At 42.2% G+C, this 25,452-nt stretch overlaps 1 protein-coding gene across 1 annotated transcript; it reads left to right on the top strand.

Annotated features, from left to right (window-relative positions):
* The first annotated feature begins 1,736 nt into the window (after window positions 1-1,736).
* Window positions 1,737-24,724, top strand: LOC308318124 (monoacylglycerol lipase ABHD2). Its single transcript, XM_080767528.1, has 11 exons — window positions 1,737-1,886; window positions 3,519-3,608; window positions 5,013-5,231; window positions 10,464-10,639; window positions 11,255-11,422; window positions 12,539-12,722; window positions 13,751-13,843; window positions 14,441-14,554; window positions 15,467-15,536; window positions 16,929-17,013; window positions 20,805-24,724. The coding sequence occupies exons 3-11, from the start codon at window positions 5,023-5,025 to the stop codon at window positions 21,017-21,019; spliced, it is 1,314 nt and encodes a 437-aa protein (XP_080623654.1). The 5' UTR covers window positions 1,737-1,886; window positions 3,519-3,608; window positions 5,013-5,022; the 3' UTR covers window positions 21,020-24,724.
* The last annotated feature ends 728 nt before the right edge of the window (window positions 24,725-25,452 follow it).

The following is a 25,452-nucleotide window of genomic DNA, read 5'->3' as shown; positions in this document are numbered from 1 at the left end:
ATATACAGTGCAGGGAAAGGGGTGGGGGGGATTCAGATTTTTCGGGGGCCAGTTTCTAATTGTAGCCGTCCGTAGGTGCCCTTTGAGAGCAGTTTTGAAGGAGTCAAGGGATTCGCATGTCTTAATGACTGTTGGTAGGGCGTTCCACATTTTGGTGGCATAGGAGCGAAAATAATTTAGTCCCTTGTTTGTGCCGAATCTGGGTTGTACATGGTTCGTTGCACTCCCTCTGGTGTTGTGGGTGTGGACTTCATTAACATTAAGGAAGTATCTAGACAGGTATATGGGTATCTTGGTGGTGTATCGAATCTTGTGGACCAGACCCATTGCAAGATGCTGTACTCTGTCGTCGACCCTAAGCCATTCCAGCCTGTCAAAGTGGGCAGGGGTGAGGTGGGTTTGGGGGGTGAGGCCAAGTAGGAGCCTGACCAGTTTGTTTTGGGATGTCTGGAGCCTATAGTTTTAAGGGCCTTTGAGGTGCTGTGGTACCACGAGCTGCATGCATAGTCAAAGAAACCTTGTATGAGGGCCGCTGTTAAGGTCTTCAAGGTGTTTTTGTTGACCAGTGAGGAGATCCTGTAAAGGAATCTTGTTCTTTGGTTGACTTTTTTGATTACGTTGGTGGCCATTTTATCACCGGAAAGATTAGCCTTCAGGATGGAACCTAGGTAGGTAATTTCATCTTTACGTGTGATAACATTGTCACCCACTCTAACCAAGAAGCCATCTGCCTTGCTGAGATTACTATTAGACCCAAAGAGAATGGATTCAGTTTTTCCCAGGTGTAAAGATAGTTTGTTATCAGCTAGCCACTCCACTTATGTTGTATCTTTTCTTCCAGGGGTCCGTGGATTATTTCCTTATTTTCCTAATGTAGCACGAAATGAGATACGATTCCCACAGGCAAAGTCCATCCAGTTTATTCACACAAGGCATCTTCCATTGTTACATCAGGTTACCAGCATAACAAAGTCATCTTTCCATTAAGGCCAGGTCAAGCCTGTCCATCATGGTCTCCTCCGTTCTCTCCCTCCCAACCAATCTTCCCCAACCCTTCTGTGTCCCATCCATCTTTATACATCTATAACACCTTTGTCCCTGTGTGTGTGTGTGTGTGTGTGTGTGTGTGTGTGTGTGTGTGTGTGTGTGTGTGTGTGTGTGTGTGTGTGTGTGTGTGTGATAAAATGCATAGAGACAAACTGTAGTTTCCTACCCTAAAGAATGGCTCTGTCACTTGAGTCAAACAGGAAGGCCAAAGCCCCAGGTGGTCTATTTTGAAGTCTGTCTTTCAACAATAGATTGGCCTCCTGCCTGTGGAACAATTGATATGCAAATAGCCTTCAGTTTAAGGCACTGTGGTGAGACACTGCTGGAGAAATGGCTTGCAGAAGTTAATGTTATGTACAATTATGACTAACCAAGTAGTTATGAATATGCTATATGATTCATAGTAGGCTACACCACACCAGCCCCGTTTACCGTTTGGAAATTCGGAGAGAGAGCAGACCAGAGCAGTGAGCACCTTTATAACATGGTGATGGTGAGCACCAACAGATCGAGGTAGTAGGTACATGTAACCATCCTAGTAGATTCCCAAACGGGGATAATACTGTTTACTGTATGGTAATGAGAGTAGCCCATAGGCGTGGCCAGTGACGAGGAAGACGGGAAGTAGTCCTCTCTCCACCAATCAGAGGTGTGTTATGTAAACTAAGGACAGCCCGCTGCAGGAAGTGGACTCATTCCGAGTAGTCAGCTGATGTTTAGTACTGTATGTACATTCATTTATGATCATATAGAGAGCCAGAAACACCATCCCATATGGAAAGCCACACAGACGAAGACGTATCCAGTCAGAAAACACCCGGAGCTTTTTAGCAGCTCAGGTAAGGAAAAACATCGTCGATAACGCCACTTCATTCTGCTGTCTCACTAGCTACTGTTAGCTGTTGAAAAATGCTATCATATAAGTGTTCCCGCTGTGCTGCTTTCCACAGAATGCAACATTTTATTATGTAACATTACAGAAAAATGACAGACGCTCACAATGATGTATTATTGACGATTATTAAGAGGATGATGATTATTAACAGTTGATATCACGAAAGGTTGTTATTCCAGTTTGCCAATGCAACTTGAAACATTCTAACGTACATGAGATGCGCAGCAGCAGGAGATGGTTCGCCAGCGGTTGCAACTTTTTACATGAGGAGATAAACGTGACAATTAAAACAGACACTTTAATTAAGTAATTATTAAGTCTTGCTACTAAATTACACCCCCATCCCTGCTTTCATTTCAAATTCAACCTGAGTGCGATCCAGATTAATACTAGCACAGTTCAGGACAGCAGACTTGATCAATACAATAATGAACCCACCTGGCTGACATCTGCCACAGTTGGAGTGTCTAGTGTTAGATTACAGACAGCTTGGGTTTCTTTTGTAAGTGACTAAATTCTTAGTTTAGGGAAAACAAACTGTAGCAATTTATATTGAGGTTTGTGTTCCATTTGGAACCACAGAGAACTGTGGGCTACTGAACATGTGGGCTCATAAAAGATGGGGTTACAGACAGTTTTTAAGTTGCTTGAGTCAGAATTTAGATTTTTTATGTTTAATATCAGCTGCCCAAAAAAAATATTTTAGTTTTAATGGGTTTTATAGGAAGGGGGCGGGGCAGTTAAAATGAATATAAATTATAAAATATCTAAATACTAAATCGAGCAACTTAAAAACGGTCTGGGGTATTCACATTCGCCTACCAGGATTTTTTAAAAGTGAAATATCCCTTTAAGTGATGTGATGTCTGTCTGTTATTGTGAACGCAGTGAGCACTTACTATGAGACCTAGCAGATCATGTCTGTGCGTGCGTGTGTCCCCCCTTTGTGCCCATATATGGAGCTGAGTGATTTGTTTTTTGATTGATGCAACACACTCCATATTTGGACGTATAGCTGCTTTGGGGACTCCTTATATGGTTATGGCTGAGTCATGGTGACATGAGACTTATAATAACTAAAAAATTTATCTTAAAAGAACCCAAATATGTACGAGCTGCGTTCGCTTCCCGCGTTTGCGCGTCTTACTGGTCCATAGTTAGGTGTCATCAGTCCTTCCTTATCTTAATAACGGCAAAGCAGGGAAATTCTATTTGCATGAGCATTTGGCTAGAATATCCATTCTATTTATTCTGCGTCATTGTCTATACTGTCAATCATTGCTTCTCCGTTGGGTGTGCACACCACACTTTAAATGCCAGTAGTCAGTCACACCATGCCACAGACCCACCCAGTTTGTGTTTTGTAATTTGAGGTGTGAATATGTAGTATATTTGTATTAGCACATTGGTGCTTGAGGAAAGACATTTCGTTCAGCCATATTTTACTTGTATGCAGAATTGAGTGACTTGATTTTGGGGTTTTGCTCAATTATCCTTTCTCTCTCTTTTTTGACACCCCTAATTAATACAAAAATGTATTGCAATAATTTCATTAGCTTTTTTTGTTTGTTTTTAGGGTTGACCAAATCACTGTGAGATTACATCTTCACAAATTAAGAATTGTTGAACAGCAAGTGCCATAATCAGACTACCAATACCCACCACTGTAAGTAAATGTATTTATTTATTTTGAAACTGAAAATGTGTCCTTTTTTATGTTATCCTGTTATATCCTAAGATTTCATAAACTTGAAATCTTTTTACATCGATAGTAAATTTGTAAATCAGACAGAATAGCCTGTCGCCTACTGTATATTTGACTGAATTGTCTATCGGAAGTTCAAGTTCCTCATTTTTCATTTTGTAATTTAAGCGGTTCCTCTTTGGTGTCTGTTGTCTTAGCTCAGTATCAACAATGTTTTTATTTTCTCACTGCGACAATCTATGGCTATCTTGACTTCGTGGTCTACCTCAAGTTCCTCTTTCTTCATCAACATAAGATGACCTAATATCCGCAGTTCTTCTTTAGTGTACATTCTCATAGGTCACGTGCAAGATCAGATTAAATGGCAAAAACTCTGGTCAAGTGAAAGTGGGTAAACGTACAAAGATTTTTTTTTGTTGCTACAATGTATTTAATTAGGATATCGGGTAAATATCAAACCTAGGGTTTGTCTAAACAACTCGCTATCTAAACATTCTTGGCATCTGTGGATCAAGTATTTGTCTATTTTACACATTGAAGTAACCAGCCACCACTGATAACCTTCCTACAGCATGTGTACGCTATGTATACAACTGTACATACAGTATAACCTGATTAAATCCTAGCTACTGATTAAGCTGACTCAATAGCCTCTGAATCTGGCATTGATTGCCCTGCCTAAATATGTAAATTCTAAATGAAGCAAACGGATAAACTGTGTGGGTGGTCTGGTCTCCCTGTCCAGGTTTTGGCTGTCAATATGTTAATACAAAAGTTACTATGTGTGCCTTTTTTTTTTAAACCAAGCCGCATAATCAATATAATCAATCACACTGCACAAAGCAGTGTTCAGTAGTGAAGACCCACTACTGTATATACAGGCTGGTGGCGTGTGTGCATAATCAATATATTTTTTCTTATTATTTCAAATTCACATGCATAGCTTAAAACGCATTTTGGGCGGGAACCCCTTTTGGTGTTAGCATTATGTTATGCTTTAGCTATTGAAAAATAGCAGATCTACAAGCTCATAGCGCGCCACCGAGTGGCGTGCTACAGGCTTGTAGGTCTGCTATTTTTGAAAAATCGAAGAACCACTGACACAGAAACCTAGCTTTTTCAGAAAACTGTCAGGATGTAGAAGACATTTTTAGAATCTGATCCGAGGTCAGAATGGGTTAACCAAAGTATGATCCAATTTTGAGCTTTTGCTGTTAGGGCTTAAGTCTCTTGTTCAGGGACACTTTGACATGTATATTGGAAGAACGATGGGGCGACTCGGACGATCGCCTGATTTCCAGACGGCCTCTTTCTTTACACACTAAGCCGCACTTGCCCAATTATAAAAATGGTCTTCTCTTTCAGAGCAATCATCATGACTACCCACGAGTCGGACGTGATCACCATCGCTCCAGAGCAGCCGTTAATGTTCGATGGCATGAAGCTGGCGGCAGTGGCCACGGTGCTCTACATTATCGTCCGTTGCCTGAACCTCAAGAGCCCCACTGCAGCCCCATCCCTCTACTACCAGGATACGGCACTGAACCGCTTTCTGCTCAAGTCCTGTCCTCATCTGACCAAAGAGTGAGTTGCTGCTGTGATTCTTGTCATTGTTGGGTTACCATGGAAATGCTAGCATGGCACAGACTGTGCCATCTGGACTTACTGGCGGCAGCAGTTTGTCTGAGGTGGCTCCCATCTGTTGTCATCTGTACAGACACACCAGCATATAACATTTCTTAATCCAATTCTATTCAGCCCTACTAGAATTTTTGAATTTTATCCAGAGAGACTTACAATGGTGAGATTAGAGTATGGCATGAACCACAAACGACAGCGTAAATGCAAATGGATATGTTAGTACGGGGCAGAGTGCAAAGAAAACAATGTAGTACTTCAGAAAAACTAGGATACCAGGTAAACATCGAACCTAGCATCTGTGTAAACTACATGCTATCTAACATAACATTCTTAGCATTTCTGGTCAAGCCAAAAAACAAATAACTAAATAATGTTACAACAATACATGTGAATGGGTATATTTGCATGAGACAAAAAAGGGACTCCTGCACATCCAAAAAGACCCGTAGGAGGTGCAAGTCTAGTTAGCAGGCATAGACATCAAAAAAGAGAAAAGCCTTCCAAGGGTATATTTGCATAGCAATTGAAAAGATTGCAAGAGAAGTGCTGGGGGGTGAGGTGGAGTCTTTAAACTGTAACGGAAAATGGGGTGTCCCAGTAGGGAGAAAAGTCTAGGATGCGTTGATCGTTGGCCAATGTGTTTTAGAGAAGAGATGAACAGACTGCAAAGGTCGTCGGGATCAGGACTCAAACCCGTGACATGCTAGGTGTACAGACTGCTATGACCAACCGCCCGGGCTGTGTTTTGAACAGTTAAGGTAGAATTAAATTGAAGACATCTTTTGGGGGGGGGGGGATGTCTCAATGTATACATTCGTTTAGGGACATTCATAAGCTTGAATTTAGTTGTGTTTAGAGTAATTCGAATCTAGAATGAAAACCGCTAATGCAAAGGCAGGGACAGGCTGGTCTTCCACAAGAATATGAGATGTTCTGAGTATATGAGATGTTCTGAGACCCTGTGCTATACCCGGTGCTATATCCCCAGTGTTGGGGAAGTTACTTTGAAAGCGTAGCTTGTAAAGCTACAAGTAGCTCACCATGGCAGTAGCTTGATCAAGCTACATAGCTACCCCTGGAGAAATGTAGCTTGTAAAGCTACAGCTACATAGGAAAAGTAGCTCAGCTACTTTTTATTTTTCAGCGTTAAATTGAGAATGTACATGCGGGAGACCCCTCCTCCCCTCTGGGAGACCCCTGCTCCCCTCTGGGAGACCCCTCCTCCCCCTGCTCCCCTCTGGGAGACCCCTCCTCCCACCCTACTCCCATCTGGGAGACCCCTCCTCCCCCTGCTCCCCTCTGGGAGACCCCTCCCACCCTGCTCCCCTCTGGGAGACCCCTCCCACCCTGCTCCCCTCTGGCAGACCCCTCCCACCCTGCTCCCCTCTGGGAGACCCCTCCTCACCCTGCTCTCCTCTGGGAGACCCCCCCACCCTGCTCCCCTCTGGGAGACCCCTCCTCCCCTCTGGGAGACCCCTGCTCCCCTCTGGGAGACCCCTCCTCCCCTCTGGGAGACCCACAATTGTAGCTTGTAACTTGAGTAGCTAAGCTACAAAAAATGACCCAAAAAGTAGCTGAGCTACTTGATGAGGTACACAAATATGAATGTAGCTAAAATACCACAAGCTACAGCAAAATGTAACTAAGCTACGTAGCTCAGCTACATGTAGCTTAATACTCCCCAACACTGTATATCCCTTACCCCTTATCCCTAAACTTATTTGACATTTTTTACTATTTTGAAAAACATCTACAATCTAACAACGTGTCAATGTAGATCGGCTAGTTGAACTATTTTAAAATGTTTCTCATCAAGAAGTTTAGAGATAAAGGGTAAGGGCCAGGGTGTTAAGGTGCGTTCAGACTTTAATTTAAATATTCGCCTCGGTTCGTCCCGTTCTCGTTCGTCCAGGTCGTTTGCGGCGCTCGCGCAACTTCTCGTCTTTGCATTGACTTTGTATGTAATCGCGCCGCTCTAACCATCCAAGTCTGAACGCACCTTCATACATTTAAAAGTATACCCACATGCTGTGGAGAAATAGCCAGTCGACCACTATTGCCCTTTGAACAGAATGAACTCCTACTGGAAATAGATATACTATTTCCTGAATGTATGTCATGGTTCAGATCCTCTGGCATGCCAGTCTTCTGATGACCTTGAGGAGCATTCAGCTCAGAGGCTTAAATAAGCCATTGTTACCGAGTCTCTTTCCTTTCGACAACAGAGCGAGAATTGGTTAATGTACAATTAGCCGATACTGATGGTCATGTACCTCCCTGATTTGTTGTGGTGGATTGACTGTCGATTTGGCTACGTTTGACTTGACTTGTAAACTTCGTAAACCCTAGCCTATATTTTTTACCACACCTTTATTTATATAGCACATTTAAAAACAACAACGTTGTACCAAAGTGCTGTACAGTAAAACATAAAAAAACACAACTTCATTAAACAGTCACAGTGTCGCATTGAACATCAGAAAACATTTATTTAATTAATTGAAGCTGTAGCACACATTGGCGTTTGTTGATAGTCTATCTAATGGCCTCTGTGCTGTGCTGTGAAGTCAAGCTTTATAAAAGATATTGACGCCCCGGTGGAGTTGCATAACAGAGTTTCCAGACCAGCCACCCCCCCCCCCCCCATGACCAAAGCGAGATTAATCACAGAGAGGGAAGGGATAGTTATAGTTCTGTTGCCATTAAAATGAAAACAGCTGGTGATCACTTAACCCCTATATATATATACTGTATACTTCGTTAACTGAGGTCCCCCAGGGGTATATATACTGTACAGTCCCCTGCTTTTCCCCCCTCTGCACCAAATCTATTTGGCAAAAATGTGGCACATCTACAACCTCACAACGTGTATGCGTGTGTGTAATTCTGTTCACCCAAAGAACTAATTTAACTGTGCCGTCAACAACCTGTGCCTGCCTTCCCTTCAGGGAATTTGAATTTGTTTTTCACTGTTATTATTCATTCAGGCAGAACAATGACATTGTGTGTAGAAGGGGAGACGTAAAATGGTTTAACTGGTGTTGTTGAGTGGCGTGAGCCCATCAGGTGTTGATCGTCTTGTGTCTTGTCCAATGTCCGCATGACAACGATGCGATGAGGTCATCACCCTGCGCTCATAGATTAAGCCCTACCTACATGACACACAGGGAATGAACATTCTAGAACAGCTGTGATACAGAATAGTGAAATCAACAACATTATCACCTGCTGCTTTAACACATCAATGATTTTGACATTGGAATGTATTCAGTATTAAATGTAACTAATAATGAGTGCAGTAGTGGGCAGGTACAGTGACCGTTACTATGGAAAGGATGACCAGGGGATGTTGGTGGTGTTTGTCTGCGGATATTGACTGTGCGTCGTATGCAGGCCCTTCAGTTGACTGTCGTGACGATCTTCGTTGTTATTAATATACAGCTATTCAGCTGAGAGAGTTGGAACGTTTTAATAGATGGGGGGTCTTGGATACAGTGCATGCCAAGGCAGTCAAACAAGTACCGGGTAGTACTGAAATGTTTGCTAACATGTCAATCTCATTCTCAATCATCATTATTGCAGTGTTCCCTTTGGCATTCTGAAGGCCAACGTTTCAAAACAAAATAGGCTAGCATTCATTGGATAAAATGCAGCAGGGATTACTTAGATTTTACTGAACATAACGATCAACCTTGAATTCCGTCTTTCTATTCAACCTCGGCGGCACACGGCAAGCTTAAAGTGCTAGACTCTGAGTTATCTCTTAATTCTGTTTCTGCGCAATCTTCCATGATGATAAACATGGTGAATGTGTCATGATAATCAGTAGTAGAAAGACACGCGATTGCAAAGGAATGTTACATAATCCAAACAGTTGAAGCTGTACACTCTTGGATGCAGTGGGTGTTTTATGTACTGTGTATACAAAACATTCTTGCAATCAGGCTTTTAGTCTGATTTATATATAGTTCCATGCTGGAAATAACCAAATCGACAAGCTCAACAACGCGCTGCGGCGCGTTGTGAGCTTGTAGATCGGCTATTTTCGGCACACAACCAACTCAGGTTTTTAGTTTACACTGTAAAACTCAAAGACGACTAGTGCATAGTAATAATTATTCTTTAAAAATGTATAGTTCTCTCTGTTGTGTAATGTATGTACTGTACACAAACATAACAAGAGCGGAATGCTTTGAGGGAACTGATATGCAATGCCACCCATGGCTCTGTTGACATTATGTTGCAGGCAACACATGCGTACTGTAGCCTTTTTACCTCCTTTATGATGAAATCCTGTTCTGTTCTTTGACTACGTATATAGAAGTGTCTATTTGTACGTCTCTAAATGTTTTGATGAATTGAACATGGTGGACCCTCTTGTAAACAAGTGTAATGCTTAATTGGGTCGTCCACTCACAGTTAACAGTCTTTGTATTGAGTCTGTGCTTGAAATGTACTGTAACTCTGCAAACTGTTAAATATTTCAATCAATCAATCAAAGTACATGACATGTATTCAGCAGATGCAAACTGTTAATAAATATTTCAATCAATCAATCAAAGTACATGACATGTATTCAACAGATGCAAACTGTTAATAAATATATCAATCAATCAAAGTACATGACATGTATTTAGCAGATGCAAACTGTTAAAAAATATTTCAATCAATCAATCAATCAATCAAAGTACATGACATGTATTCAACAGATGTCATAAGCCACAGGCATCAATGGAACCTTACAGTTTATTGTTTCATGGATGTTGCTTTTTTTTTTTAATTATTATTATTTTTATATCCCACGATTTTGTAACCTATTTTTCACCCCTGTGTCAATCATCTAATGTGATCCTGGGCTCTACACACCCTCCGCCAACCTAGTCCCCATATATGGGGGACAAGGGGAGAGCAACGGACTTGAACTCATGCTTCCTTCATGAACGAGTGTCCAAGTTGCTCCTTTACACCTGACAGGGGGGAGTTTCCCTGGTTGGACGTAGCGTGTGGAAGGAACACGTTATTCCAACCAGTTCCTTTCCCCTCCATCAGGCGCCCCGGCTGGCCAGGGGGAGGCAGTTTAGGGACCAGGATTACTGCATGTTTTTTGTGAGGGTACCTACCCTATGGATGTTGCTTTGTGCTAACAGCGGCCCATCATTGTTTTCTTTCTACCAGGTACATTCCCCCCTTGTTGTGGGGTAAGAGCGGTCACCTCCAGACGGCCCTGTATGGAAAGCTGGGCCGGGTCAGTTCGCCCCACCCCTATGGAATCAGGAAGTACCTACCCATGCAGGACGGGGCCACTGCCACCTTTGACCTCTTTGAACCAATGGTGGACCACAGAACAGGAGGTGAGAGAGAGACGCTCCTTTGAAATAATATATGAAAATGTCTGGTAAATGTTGGCCGACTGACTGTCTGTTTTGGTTCTATAGCAACTCTGTCCTAAATGAGACAGTTTGCATACAGTACATGTTTTAGCGAATGCTGCCTAATAACAAGGAAAAAACATCCAGAGAGTGCTTTTACAAAATGTGTGGAATAATTGTATTGCTTTTTCCAAAGGCTACAGGCTTTAGTTCCGACATACTATTGGTCATTAGAACGACAACCTACCTCAAACCATAACCTAACCAAAACAGCAGCTCATGTCCGACGGTTGTTTCCGCATGTCGGACCTTTGGTGTGTCGGATCTGCGTGTGCATCCCTTCCCCAATATTTTATTACGATGAATCTTGAAATAACTATTTTAACTATTTTATTTTTGTCAGTCAGGCAAATCTTCGTAAGCTGACGGCTGCCATTATCCATGCACATATTGCACACTTCTGTTTTTGTTTTGTTTGGAGAAGCACACACACACACACACACACCAATTATTTATTTAGTCATGCAGTGTTGTTTCATTTACATTTTGTTTTGAATGTACCTACTGATTAATCTGTTTGTTTTGCTTTTCCAACAGATGATATCACCATGGTGATATGCCCCGGTATTGGTAACCATAGTGAGAAGCACTACATCCGGACCTTTGTGGACTACGCTCAGAAGGAGGGCTACCGCTGTGCCGTTCTCAACCACCTGGGAGCGCTACCAAATATTGAGCTCACCTCTCCGCGCATGTTCACCTATGGTAAGAGTGAGATCTATTATAGACCTACTAAGCTAGACCTTAACACATATTGACCTGGGAACGATTCTGCAAATGTCTTCTAAATCCTGACAGTTTTCTTGGAAAAAGCTATGTTTTTCTATGTCAGTCGTTCTCAAACACTTTCATGTCACTTTTCACGATTCTTCAAAAATAGCAGACCTACAAGCTTGTATCGCGCCACTTGGTGGCACGCTATGAGCTTGTAGATCTGCTATTTTTCAATAGCTAAAGCATAGCATAAATGCTAACACCAAAAGGGGTTCCCGCACAAAATGGGTTAAACAAATCATCATCAGCAGTCTTTAAAATAAAAAACAAGAAATTGTATGTGGGAGAAGCACAGCCTGCAGAATCGAGTGTTAATTTGTAAATTCTCTGAGTTTTTAGGCGCGCTCGTAGCACGCCACTCGGCGCGCTATGAGCGCGCCTAAAAACTCAGAGAATTTACAAATTAACACTCGATTTACAAATTAACCACAGCATACTGTGGTTTGTTTGATTTTCAAGGAAGCTATTGGATTCTGTGCATTTCAATATGATGTGAAAATCAACCTGTAAAGACTTGAAAGTTGCTTGAGATGGGTGATCTAACATGCTAAGTTACATTCCCAATTCCCATCATATTTAGCCTCTAGAGAAAAGATTGATTTATTAACTAACTTGACATCACAGGAGTTGGTACGACATCTACTTTTTCACACCTGTGCGGTGACAGTAAAGTTTAATCTGAATCTAGATCTGAATGTTTAAATATTTGGTCTGACAGTTTTATATCTCAAACACAAATTACGTTCAGCAGTCACTGCTGAGTAATGAAAGAAGAGTCCAAAGGGAAGCATGCACATCTAAAACAATTCTACAGGTGCTGAACAAAAAATACGTAAAGTGAAAAATGACATTGAGCTCTCGGGTACTTTATTTGGAATGAACAACGTGACTGACGAAGACCGGCAGGGGTCGATACGTTGTTCATTCCAAATAAAGTACCTGGGAGCTCAAGCTCAGTGTGTGGACTGCCTTCTTTTCTCGAAAGAAGACTCTCAAACAGATAAGGGTATTGATTGATTGGTCGTCCGTGTGCCGTTTACCTTGCAGGATGCACATGGGAGTTTGCAGCCATGGTGGGCTACATTAAGAAGACTTATCCCCAAACCAAGCTGATCGTGGTTGGCTTCAGTCTGGGTGGAAACATTGTGTGCAAGTTCCTGGGAGAGAACCGGGTCAACCAGGAGAGAGTGCTCTGTTGTGTCAGTGTCTGCCAGGGGTACAGTGCTCTAAGGTGGGTAGTTGTCTGTTGTGTCAGTGTCTGCCAGGGGTACAGTGCTCTAAGGTGGGTAGTTGTCTGTTGTGTCAGTGTCTGCCAGGGGTACAGTGCTCTAAGGTGGGTAGTTGTCTGTTGTGTCAGTGTCTGCCAGGGGTACAGTGCTCTAAGGTGGGTAGTTGTCTGTTGTGTCAGTGTCTGCCAGGGGTACAGTGCTCTAAGGTGGGTAGTTGTCTGTTGTGTCAGTGTCTGCCAGGGGTACAGTGCTCTAAGGTGGGTAGTTGTCTGTTGTGTCAGTGTCTGCCAGGGGTACAGTGCTCTAAGGTGGGTAGTTGTCTGTTGTGTCAGTGTCTGCCATGGGTACAGTGCTCTGTACCCCTGGCGCCTCTGACACAGTAATACTTCCGTAACATTCCACTTCCAAACTAAATCAATGGTGTAGTGAAGGGTTTACAAAGGTGTATACTAGTGCTTTTTCCAGTGGGAAAAATGCATACTCACTTATAGTGTGTGTGCAGGAATACATTTTTGTGTTACAAATGAAATCTCAGTTTTTCAATATGATTCTGAATATTTTAAACTCTTTCTCATTCTCTTATGCCTCTTTTCATTTGTGGAAAAGTCAAGAAAACAACCAGCTTTTTTCTCACTCCACAGCGAACTCGGCACTCCACTCATCTCGTTTGCTCAACTTGAAAACACTGTGTTGAAGTTTGTGGGTGTGAACTTGCTAAAGGTGGCAAGTGCGCTGACTGTCCGCAAATGGTTTTGAGTGAAAGATTTACCGAGTTGCCCTGGAGTCAGATAATTGTGCTCCCTCTTTCCATCTCCCAGCCACAAACAATTACTCATTCATCATCAGTTTGACTACTAGGTCATAACCCGTCTCTAACGATGAGCTGTATCGTAGAGCATGACATAAGGGCCCCCCCTGTCTCCCAACGGAATGTCTCTTTGTCCAGCGGATTATGCAAAGCATTCAGGAATGCTCACAGGCCCCACGCAGCTGACTTCCTGTGTGTGTGTCTGTTTACTTTGTCTCACAGGGCCCAGGAAACCTTCCTACAGTGGGACCAGTGCAGGCGCTTCTATAACTTCCTCATGGCCGATAACATGAAGAAAATCATTCTCTCACACAGGTATGAGTCTGGATGCTACCGTATTCCCCCCATGTCACTTGTCATTTATCTTGGAGTTCTGCCCCCGTGTTTTCAGTGTCGAAGTAATGTGTGAGAAAGTTGTGTTTAACATCGTATGGCCTAATGGGTACATTTAATTTGTTTTTCATTTCTGATGATTCTGGTGGTGATTCTGTCTCTTTCTCACCCCGATGTACGTTAAAACCCTGTCTTCATCCAGTCTACATGACCCTTTATTATACTATAGTTACTTATACATGCAGACTTTTGCAGATGGATTGTACATTTCCATTTAATTAGATTACATCTGATTAAATGAATTAGACAAATTGAATCTGTGCTATTCAAGTAGACTGCAACAGCAACCTCAACCTCAAACCTCACTATGCAGACATAGTTCAGCTAATGCAAGTAATACAAATTTGACCTAATATTCCTGGTGTGGTATGCTGGGTGGATCCCTTTCTTAAAAGGTGGTGCACAGCGCTGGGTCTGTACAATAATTAAGTGTATGGAAATGTTACGCATGTTTTGAGTACAATTGTATCAGTATCAGTCTGGGCCCATGTGTGTTGAATTGAATTGTGTGTCTTACAGGGGCAGTCTGTTTGGGGGAAGCTCAGGAAGCTCGGCTAAAATGATAGACGCAGAATCTGTCAGTCGGCTTTACACAGCGACCTCCCTCATGCAGATTGATGAATGCATCATGAGGTATGTATTGTACTTAATTGACCAAAGCACAAATAAATCCAATATTGGCATAATGCATTAGGTACTTGTTATTCTGACATGGTGACTACTAGTTGACGTATTTTGAATGTATGTTGAATGGTGTTCATACATCTATCGTTACTCAGAAGGCAACACCTCCTGAGATTCTCTCTCAGGAGGGGTAACCGTACTGGCAGGTTGAAATCCTCTCAGGTCTCTCCACTGCATGGAGGTTCAATCCTCTCAGGTCTCCACTGCATTAGAATATTACTAGTCCTTACCCGCTCTGAATATATGAACAGCAAATGATGTTCAGTGTGGTGTCGAAACAGCGCGTGTGTTCACGTTAACATGCCCCGTCCGACTGTCAGAGCTGGCTTTCAGGTGCCTGTGCCACGCAACCCCCGCGTTGGCCGCGATGCTTCCCCAAAGAAGAAGTTATGTCGACTGACGCAAGAGTAGCTAGTAGTATCAGGGTCCGAGTTGTTTGTTTACCCCGTGTGGGTCTGTTACGCGGAAAAGTGTGTCCCAGTATTAATCTGTGTCCGTCCCAACATGCATTTCACTGGCGACCCGGAATAGGACAGACGAATTTAGTAATGATAACATACAAGAGCTATTGCCTTTTATATCTGGCTTTAATCTGAACACAGACGACTAGTACGGCCGTTTAGTCTCGCTATGTGACCTCCGATACGAGACCATAATGGTAAAACATAATACAGTGGTCCACCATCGAGATCATAGTCATATAGCGATCATAGTCGATCGAAAATGGCCAAATCGGGGTACAGAATCTCTGGGGAAGTGGTCCTCGGGTGTTAAGTTATAAGTTAAGGCCTTAATGGGACATGAATGCATACTGTATTGGAGTTTGGTTTGACGAGCTGTCAATTCTTCCATTTTCAACAGGAAATTCCATGGCCACACTTCGCTGAAGGAGTACTATGAGAAGGAAAGCTGTGTGCATTACATCCACAATGTGAGCACTGTCATGTTCTATTTTTTTATCTTAAAATGTATTTAGCATATTCATGTGGTGGGCCTTTTCTGTGTTTTTTCAAAAGAGGCCTTGGTTTATACTGTACTGTGGTGACACGACCGCTCCCCAACCTGACAAGCACTTAGAGTTTTAGGAGACAGGAGTTGAGACATAAAATTCACTCGGTTCCACAGATAGACATTGTGAAAACAGCCAATCTAGAGCTTAGAGATTGGTCATAAAAACAATCGCCCCTTTGATCACATTTGTCATTTTTTTAATGTAGTTTGTTGATTACCTTTGAAGTAGTAATGTACGTAATTTTTTATTTTAGAGGTATTAAAAATGTCTTTTAGTCCTTAAATTGTCACTTTAGAAATCTGCAGATACCCTGTATACACTTATACCGTATGTTGGTTTACTGTTGACGAGTGAGAAAACGATGTTCCACATTAAAGGAGAATTCCATACTAAAAGGCTTTCTTACCTTTCTTTGTAGTTGTTACGTCCCCACCAAAGAGGTCCAGGTGTTATTTTGTGCAAAAGCTCCTTATTGGCTATTTCCCCTACCATAAGCCCTAAATTGTATTGAATTGAATGGGAATTGAATGGGGCTATGGGGTGTTGTGCTAATTCACTTATTTCCATCGCTCAAAATTACAATTTCTTTGTATATATCCTCTCTTCATAATGTAAATAATATCCCAAGCGGCACACTACTTCTTTCGATGGAAATAAGCGAACTAGCATAACACCCCATAGCCCCATTCAATTCCCATTCAATGCAATGCAATTCATTGAGGGCAGGGAAAATAGCCAATAAGGAGTTTCTGCACAAAAAAACACCTGGACCTCTTTGGTGGGGATGTAACAACTACAAAGAAAGGTAAGAAAGATAAGAAAGCATTCTAGCATGGAATTCTCCTTTAAGCGAATCATCTGTGCTAATCATGTGACAGTACAATTAATGCTATGTTTAAAAGCAGCAGTGATAAAAGGGAATTATCAGTGGCAGTCTCAATAAAATACATTCCCTTCTCTTAGTTAAAAGGTCCAACCCACTTTTTTATATAAAATGCATTTTAATGCAATGATGTTGATTAAATGTACTTCTATTCTAAATTCTAAATGTATGACCTATTAGTGTAGAATAGATTTTTGTCTTACACATTCCCATTGACAATGAATGGAGAATTTACGTCATATGTAGACGAGCAAATCGGCTATTTTTGTCCTACACATGATGTATGTTGATAAGAGCGCCCCTCACTTCATACGGGAGTGTGTGTATGCAAGCACAAAATTGATACCCCATGTCAAAGACAGTCTGAATGGCACTTTAATGTCTGTTTTTGATTCAGTTGAGATAAATGGTGCTGTTTCTTTCCACAGGTAAACGTGCCACTGTTGCTGGTGAACTCTGCAGACGATCCTCTGGTTCACGACTCACTTCTCACCATTCCTCGCACGCTAGCAGGTAAACAACAACAACTAACGTGCCAATGACGGTAGTATGTAAAACAGTGTTTGTCAGCTGGTACACTGCAGAATCCTGACTGTTAATGTAAGTGTTTTACTGAGTTTTACCTACTATCTCACACCGACTTGTCACATCAGGTTCTAACAGACGTCCTATAAAAGCTGTGTTTAAAAAATAGTGGAAGTGATTTAAATGCTGGTCCCAATGCAGAGCCAATGTAGAGCAGCTTGTGTAGTCGAGTCCATAATCTTCTCATTATTAGCCGTGATAAGCCCATTGGTGTGTTCCTATGGAATTTATCTTCTATGACATGATTGTGCACTGGAGCACACTTGACTCGATTTGTGCTCTCTGGCTGTCTGATGACTAACTAGAAAAAGTGCCCCTCGGGGCACAGGTCTCCACCAGGGCAGGTCAGGTTGTGGCCTCCTGGTGGTGTTATAATAGGCCAATGTGAAAAGGGTGGCATTTCTTCTTACGCCTTGGATGGCAATTGGATGATTTGAGGCATTTTGTTCCAAAAATGTGTTTTGCAAAAATCCACCTGTTGGTGGCACTATAACAGGCCAATGTGAAAATGGTGGGTATAACGATTTGTGGGATTTTTGGACAGAATCTGGAGGAGTAATATAAAAAAAATGTCGCACTGACCGGGTTAACGGTGCCGTAGACACACACACGGACGGAGTGCAAAACATACTCTCTCCCCATGCCTTCGGCCTGGTGGAGACAATAATTCCATAGCTTTGATGACTGTAATGCACAAAGACCCTTTGAGGACGTTTCCTCCACACCCAGCTTGTACTAGGCTACTGGGTGTGGTATGGAGGCCAATATCCCTGGAATGTCTCACTGTATTACAACCCCTCTCACACACAGCGACATCTGGAGTGTGAATTCTACTTTGAATTCTGAAAGTGTGAAACTGGACCCAAGTTTCCAGAATTTACTCTGCAGAGCCTTTTCAAGTGTGGGCCTGTCTACATTTTAGCTAGTCAAATTTCGAGGGGTAATAAAATGGTTCCTGGAAAGGAGCACAAGGAGTACGTATGCAGTATAAACATGTGTGTTTATGGATAGTATTTTCTATTTTCCAGATCCTTACCTCCTCTGTCACATTTACTTTTTTAAGAGAGGGACGTTTTGTTTTCCTGGAAATAGGCGTGTGAATTTAAGCACACAAGAGATCAGAGCCTAGGCTGGAAGTCTGTCCTACATGCAACTAGATCCCGACTGCTTCTGTAGAGAGAATGCTGACTGATCCAAACAACCAGGCAGTCGGCAGCCTGTGCCACACTGACCCAGAGAGGACCAGCCAGTGTCTGTGCCCTTTGCCCTATAAGTGACACACCTACAGAGGAAAGAAATGAGTGGACAGGAATACAACCAAAATAAAAATATCTTTTGCCCTAGTACTAGCTTAATGTATTGGTTACAAATGATACAATTCATCAAAATGTAACTGATGGCTTTGCAACTTGAAAATGGGTATATTGTATATTCCTTCATCTTCCCCAGCCAGGACAAACCGACGGAACTTTAAGCACAGTGTAGAAACGTTGTTAGTTATTGAATGGAGATATCGTTTCATGGAGACACAGCAGCAATAAGCTGTGTTCTTCACTGCCGTATCAAAATGAAGGCGGCATGTGATTAAGAACAGGGAGTGGCAGTGATAAGCAGAGGGTGGTCTCTACTCCTGAAACTATGTTGTATATTTTGTAAAAACTATGAAAGACTGATGAATAGAGTGACGGTGGTCTGTTTTTGTAAATATTGAGCTGGTTCTTAGTGAACCAACATAGTGAACCAACACCAGGATGGATAGAAAGAACTTCGGGCTCGACATACCTTACAAGGAAAATGTCGTGAACAAACACGGCTGTGCTTAGATACTTTGTTGAACGTTATGTCTCTGCGCTCGTGCGCCGTTCAGCCGAGATCCAAGCCATCCTGCGTCCCTTTGTAAACTCGTCAATCTGGGTTCCTTGGTGCTGTCTCCATGCTGGAAAGCTGAAAATCTAATTCCGTTTTCTGGCTCATTCCCTCGACGTGACCTGCTGTGGCACTTATTTACTGAGCTAGTCTGCACCATTGTGAGGTCAGTTTAAAAAAATTATGTATTCTAGAACACAGGATAGATGTAAACAAGACAATCAAACAGACAATCCCAAAAGTATGGCGGCCGCTACCACGTGACACATATGTTGACGCCCCCTCAACGATATTTATTTTTTTCATTTTCTTTGTGGCTTTCGCCTTTATTTTATATATTTGATGAAGGGACAGACCGTACTACCGTAGGCTGACAGGAAATGGGGAGAGAGGTGGGGGGAAGACGTGCCGTAAAGGCCGTCGGGATCTGTAGTCGAACCCGCGCCAGACTGGATTACCAGCCAAGGTGCCTGGACCATTGAGCCATGGCCAGGCCCACTCAACAATATTTTGGTACTCCCTGTACAACTTCCCTTAAAATGTGAGCTATTCTCTATATTCAGACCGCAGCCATCTTGCCAGCAAGGTGCTAACTAGACTTCCTGTCAAGAAATTCTGTCCATGATATATTTTTTTCTAATTGTCAAAGTTTGGGAGTGCTCATTGGATATCGCGGCTCTGCGTACCACCTGTTTTGAATTTGCAATAATGCAGGAGGCAGCAGGAGGTTTCTTTACTGAAAACGAGTGCTTCCAAACTCCAATACTTAAGAAAACAAATCACCTGCAAGGAATTTCTTGACGGGAAGTAGCACATAAGTCTACAGTGGGTTTTTATGAAAGAAATGCTTTGCAGATAATAAGAGGATAATTCAAGCTTTTCGGACAGCTGCAATGTTGGTGAGTTTGACGTTTAATACAATCAGATAGGACTTTTCTGTTTGGATGAATGGGCTGTCTATGGGAAGTTGCACCTAGTTAGCACCTTGCTGGCAAGATGGCAGCTCTTTGAATATCGTCAATTGCCATCTTCTTCCCACATCTGTGGTTGTCTGGCAGACTGGTGGCTCAGCAGCCAGTATCTCAGTGGGTTGAGGCTGCTGTCATGAATTGCATATAGTAGACTAGTGAGAGCCTTGTGGGATCTTAATCACTAGCAAACTGCATCACAGTTGCCAGCAAGTAGAGAATAGGAAAGGAAAAGTCCAGCCCAATCCAATTCCCCAAACCAGTGTTATTTTTGAGTCACAGGTGGATCACAGGATCCTGTCATGTTTTTCAGTTTTTTGTGTGTGCCACTACTAAAGTAGTTTTGGAGGGTTATATTATCTGTGAAAAGATTATTGTGGCTGTGTATGGATTTGCACTGCCTTTCATATAAGTAAAAAGTCTGTCCGTCCGTGGAGTGCAGCGTCCGATTGACGTAAATTCACACATGCCTGTTTTAGCACCACCAGGAGACCTGTGTCCAACCATCACGCAATAAAGACAGAGCTGACTTTTCATATTTCATTCTGATTGGCTAAGATTGACTTCTACTACCTGGCCTCAGTGGCCTGGCTGAGACCTGTGCTCCGAGGAGCACAGTTTCATTTGTTTTGCAAATGTGTCATATATTTGTTCTGAGATAAGGAGTGTGCATTGGCCCAGCCACAATAACTAGATGAAACTAGATTAAATTTGTGTGTTATGCATTATGTAGTTATGGAAGTTCCAATATAAATGATTGTGCAATGTCTCAGGGACAGAAATACAGCTCCTTGTGTCCTCTGTTTGCCCCTGCAAAGAAGAAGGAGAACGTGGTCTTACAGTATATATAATACAGCTCCTTGTGTCCTCTGTCTGCCCCTGCAGAGAAGAAGGAGAACGTGGTCTTTGCCCTGACGCTACACGGTGGCCACTTGGGCTTCTTCGAGGGTGCGGTGCTTTTCCCCCAGCCCCTCACGTGGATGGACAAAGTGATTGTGGGATACGCCAATGCCATGTCCCAGTGGGAGAAGCAGAAACCGCCATGCCAAAGTGACCCCTTGGACACTAAGAGTGTATGCCTAGAGGGTAAAGCAGCGTAACCCGTGGCCTCTTGACCGCTCTCGCGCATGTCGTCAATCCACCCCATCCCCTGGACACCATTGCACTGAGAGGAGATGCCTTGAACCAAATCCGCAATCTGCAATCTTCTCCTCTGCCTTCTCCTCTCGTGCATTGAGCTACTGACTGCCCTACTTGTCACCCTCCCCCCCCCCCTGCCCTCACCGCAATCCCCCTTTCCAACCACCACCTTATTACAGTACAAGAGAGAATTTGAAAATGACTAACTGCCTTTTGAGCTCTTCCGTCATGTGGGATGTGAATGCATTTTATTTCCCCACATAGACATAAGACCAAGATGGATCCATTAACCAGACAAGGAAACGTATGGATGATAGATCCAATAACCAGATAATAAACGGGTGAAGTGAGTTGGCGTCCTGTATAGTGAAGCACCATAATATATACAATGAGCAGTCCAATGCCAATAAGAGCACAGACAAGGCCTCCGACTATACAAGGACTGTGCCGCCACCACCAGGCCCACTCACTGTACATCTATGGAGCTCACCGCTTATCACCACCAAGGCCATAGCCCAATCTACTGTCTTAACCAACACAGCCTCTTTGTAATACGTATGTACTGTATGTAAATCACATAGACATAATGTGTGTTTGTGCGTGTGTGCGTGCGTGCATGCATTTCCATTTCATTTCATTTCTCTGTTCCTAGTATCTTGACCCCTCGTGTTCCTTTAGTTTAGTACATTGAGAGTATCTGTGTTTGCCACTTCATGTGACTTAATGTGGTCGTGGTCTAGCTGTTAAAAATGTAAAGCAGAGAGCGCCTGGATGGTGCAGGCGTACGGTTCCCTCCACCACTGTGGAGACGGGTGCTTTTTTGGACATAGCAAACCAACACAATTTGCCATGTTTGCACGTGGGAAGCCGGGTTGTTGCTGCAATATGGCTTCTGCATGTTGGTCACTCGGGGACACTGGTTCAGCATCGAAGAGAACTTGAAGAATAGCGTGTTCTTGGATGCGTTGTGTCCTCCCTGTGAAACTCCTCACTGTCTGTGGAAAAGACGTGGCTGCACAATGTCATGTGTATGGGAGGAGACACATTGTTGTCTACACTCTCCAAGACCAACCGGTGACGGGGACTACATGGGAGAAGTGGAAACTTACAAAACGAGGAGAAAGCGAAAGAAAAAAAGAAACTGTTAGAAAAGCGGTTCCACATGGCTCTTGGGATCAGACCCAATGCACATTCCTGTTGTCTTATTCTGTCACCTTTTAGTTGATGCACTTTATAACTTGTACATCAAAAGAAAAATCTTTCCTTTTTCATGTTTTTTTTTTTCCATCCCTCATTTTATCAACAGTTTAGGCTGATATATGAGGTGTATTTAATAAGTTGTAACTGGTTGAAGAAACTAGTGGGGGAGAGAGTTACATAATAACTGAATTTATGATCCCTGCGTTCAGACCAGACCCTGTGGTCCAATAATATGTTCCTTGACTCTTTTGATTAACACCTACTCTGTTAATAATACTATTGCCTTTGATCAGCTCAGACTTGGCCTACAGTATGCTGAGACACACACCGTGCGGGTTCACTGCAGCATAGACGGCCCACTGCCAAAAGCAGACACCGTAGTGGTGTCCACACAGGGCCTTCAGACACTTCCTAACTGCTGAACATGAGTTCACAGGGTCTGAATCGATTAATCATAGTCGAAGCTGCTTTAGACTTACTACAGCACTGGATGTGCTGCTTAGTCGGAGGCTGAGCTGTGAGGCATGCAGAGTAGGTTGACCAAACGATGCCAGTGCTAATCCAAATATTAGTGGATCTGTTGCAGAATACTGGACAGAATTCTAACTGTGATGTCATACATCCTACTGGAGACCACTGCACACATTTGAGACGAGAAAGAAAAGTGAAATTATATAATGCAAGGGAATGTTTTTGTTTATATATATATATATTATCTGTTTTAAAAAAAAGGCTTCTTCTGTTCTTGAATTGGCCGAGGGTTAAAAGGTCAAATATTTGTGTGGTTGCAGTAGTTCAGAAAGATAGTGTTTGTTTTATTTAAGCCTTTCAAAAAATGTACTTTGTTTAAACAACGTGAGAAAATGACTGGTAGCCATTTCAAAACTATTAAAATCTAGACTGTTGCAAATACTTGTCAGCCATGAAAGGTACTCAGTCACCTTCTGGAATTCCATACAACTATAATTCCTGGAACTATTATCATTTAACCCCAGAATGCCAAGACACCTGATGATTATTTTGATCACTGTGATAAAACAGATTGATAGTTTGAAATACTAACTAGTGAGCTGGCAGTAGTGCATCTGTAAAATGGGTCTGGCTTCTTTTTTATTTTATGTTATCAGACTTAATATATAATAAATAGTATGTGAAAATAATCCTTAGAGAGTCTGAACCCACTTGGAGCACCAGATGCTATTCACAATCAGATTTGGACCAGAACAATATTACATTTCCTGACTGTTTTATTTTTCTGGCCGTCCAAAGTGCTCTTATCTGATACTCCAAGCAGGATATAGCCAATAGCAGGAGTTATTAACTAGCTCTTTTTGACCCAGGTCTGATTCTCACCTACATGCCCTTCCATTGCCTGTCAAGACTGGCCTGTCACCTTGCACTTGTCTAAATGCATTTCAATGGTGCCATCTGCTGACGGGGAGAGCTAACTACAACTGCCTAATACTCAGCCAGTCCTCCATCACAGCTCACTATTTCAGCCAGTAATAAACCGCTGTAGAATATGATACACCAGCACAATCCCAATCTCTGCTGTGATGCCACAACAATCTTTGTGTTATTTCTTAAAAGATGTTTGCCTCTCCCTAACTTTGCACAGAAATGCAGGTTTGGATGTATTACATTTGTTGTTTTTTTTCTTTCCTAGATTATTATTTTGTGTATTTTTGAAATTTGTATTGTTATTGTGACTTGTTTTTGTTATAATTCTATTGTGCAAATGCATCGGTTTGAGTGACCATAGACCCACTCAACACCTGGTTGTCAGAACCAAAACATAGTAACATAGTCATACCATACCAATATGTACAAAGTTACACGTACATACTTACATTTTGAGGGATCGGGCGGGGACATTGTAGGAAGCCAGTAATGCTCCGCACATGTTAATGTGAAGATGTGAAGTGTCCAAACATTTTAAAACAAAGTTAATGTAAGTTTTAAACCGGAGAATTTGAGATACCCTAATGTTACTGTTTTAATATTAAGCTTTATCTGTCTGTCCTCATTCTAACACCAGTGCTTCAAAACAAAACAGGCTGATTTGGAAAAATAGTTTATTTAAACAGAATATTAGCTTACTGAGGAAATGTCAAGGTGCTCAGAAAGAAATGTTGAACTGAGATCAACATTTGTCTTTGTCACGTTCCACTAAAAGGGAGTTTCCAACCAGACAAGGCATAGGGGTTCAGTGCAGAAAAACCACACTTGCCTATAACACATTGATTAAACATTCTACTGCTTTATGTTTACATTGTGATGTTATAAGACGATTATAAGACATTACAACAAAAATACAACTGGCACATTGGCATAGTGATAGTCCTATGCCATTATTGAACACACATTGTTTGTTTGGTTTTGTTGGTGAAACCAATGGTGTGTGATTTGATATCTTGAGAAATTCTTGTTATTGTGTTCCAAAATAAATTATTTTCTCAAATGAAGGAGTGTCTTAGCGTTATGGTTTTCTTACCCGGGTAACGTCATCACTGGCCTCGGAAACCCAGACGTTTACATCATCACTGGCTTGTCAAGGATGACAATCCAAGGAGGACCCTAGCTCTGGTCCACAGCTTCGATTTTTTTACAAAAATGTTTAGATTTTCATTATCGTGAGAACGATGGCTTCCATTTTCGCATTGCAACTTTTCAGGACTGGATCTGAGTGTGTGGAGCTTCCCTTTATTTTTTCTCATGTTCCCTTTGTGGCTCCAGCACCTCTCTTAAGTGTTTTCAGATGAGCGGTGGTTCTTTTTCCAACTTTTCAGGACTAGAAAGCCTGCAGTTTTTATTAACTTGTATTCCGCATCGATGATGTCACTGGAAGACGGTTTCTAAACTGCCCACAGCCCTCCTATGAGACACAGACCGAGTAGAAGAAAATTGTGCCATTTTATCATGATTATTAGTGAGGACCTATTATATGAAGATAGGTTGAGAAGTGGTCCTTTAAGTACTGTACACGTGAGCTTCTAGACTATACCAATACCTTTGTACTTTTACTCAAGTACATTTTGTAACAGTTACATTACATTACTACATTGCAGTATGAAATTGTGAGTACTTTTTCCACCACTGGCTAAGTATAAATTGGTTATTAGTGGTGTGTCTGAGGGCTGTGTTTTCTAGCCACATCTACTAGAATAATTTGATGAGGAAAACCTCTCCTGGG

Source organism: Protomyctophum bolini, assembly GCF_963924005.1.
Source record: "Protomyctophum bolini genome assembly, chromosome: 1".
Lineage (NCBI taxonomy): Eukaryota > Metazoa > Chordata > Actinopteri > Myctophiformes > Myctophidae > Protomyctophum > Protomyctophum bolini.
This window is presented reverse-complemented; position numbering and strand designations above follow the sequence as displayed.

Bases quoted from the DNA above. Each gene is read 5' to 3' on its own strand.
- LOC308318124 (XM_080767528.1), top strand. From the start codon at position 5,023: ATGACTACCCACGAGTCGGACGTGATCACCATCGCTCCAGAGCAGCCG. The intron at 10,640-11,254 runs GTGAGAGAGAGA...CTTTTCCAACAG, and splicing joins GGTGGACCACAGAACAGGAG to ATGATATCACCATGGTGATA. The intron at 15,537-16,928 runs GTGAGCACTGTC...TTCTTTCCACAG, and splicing joins GTGTGCATTACATCCACAAT to GTAAACGTGCCACTGTTGCT.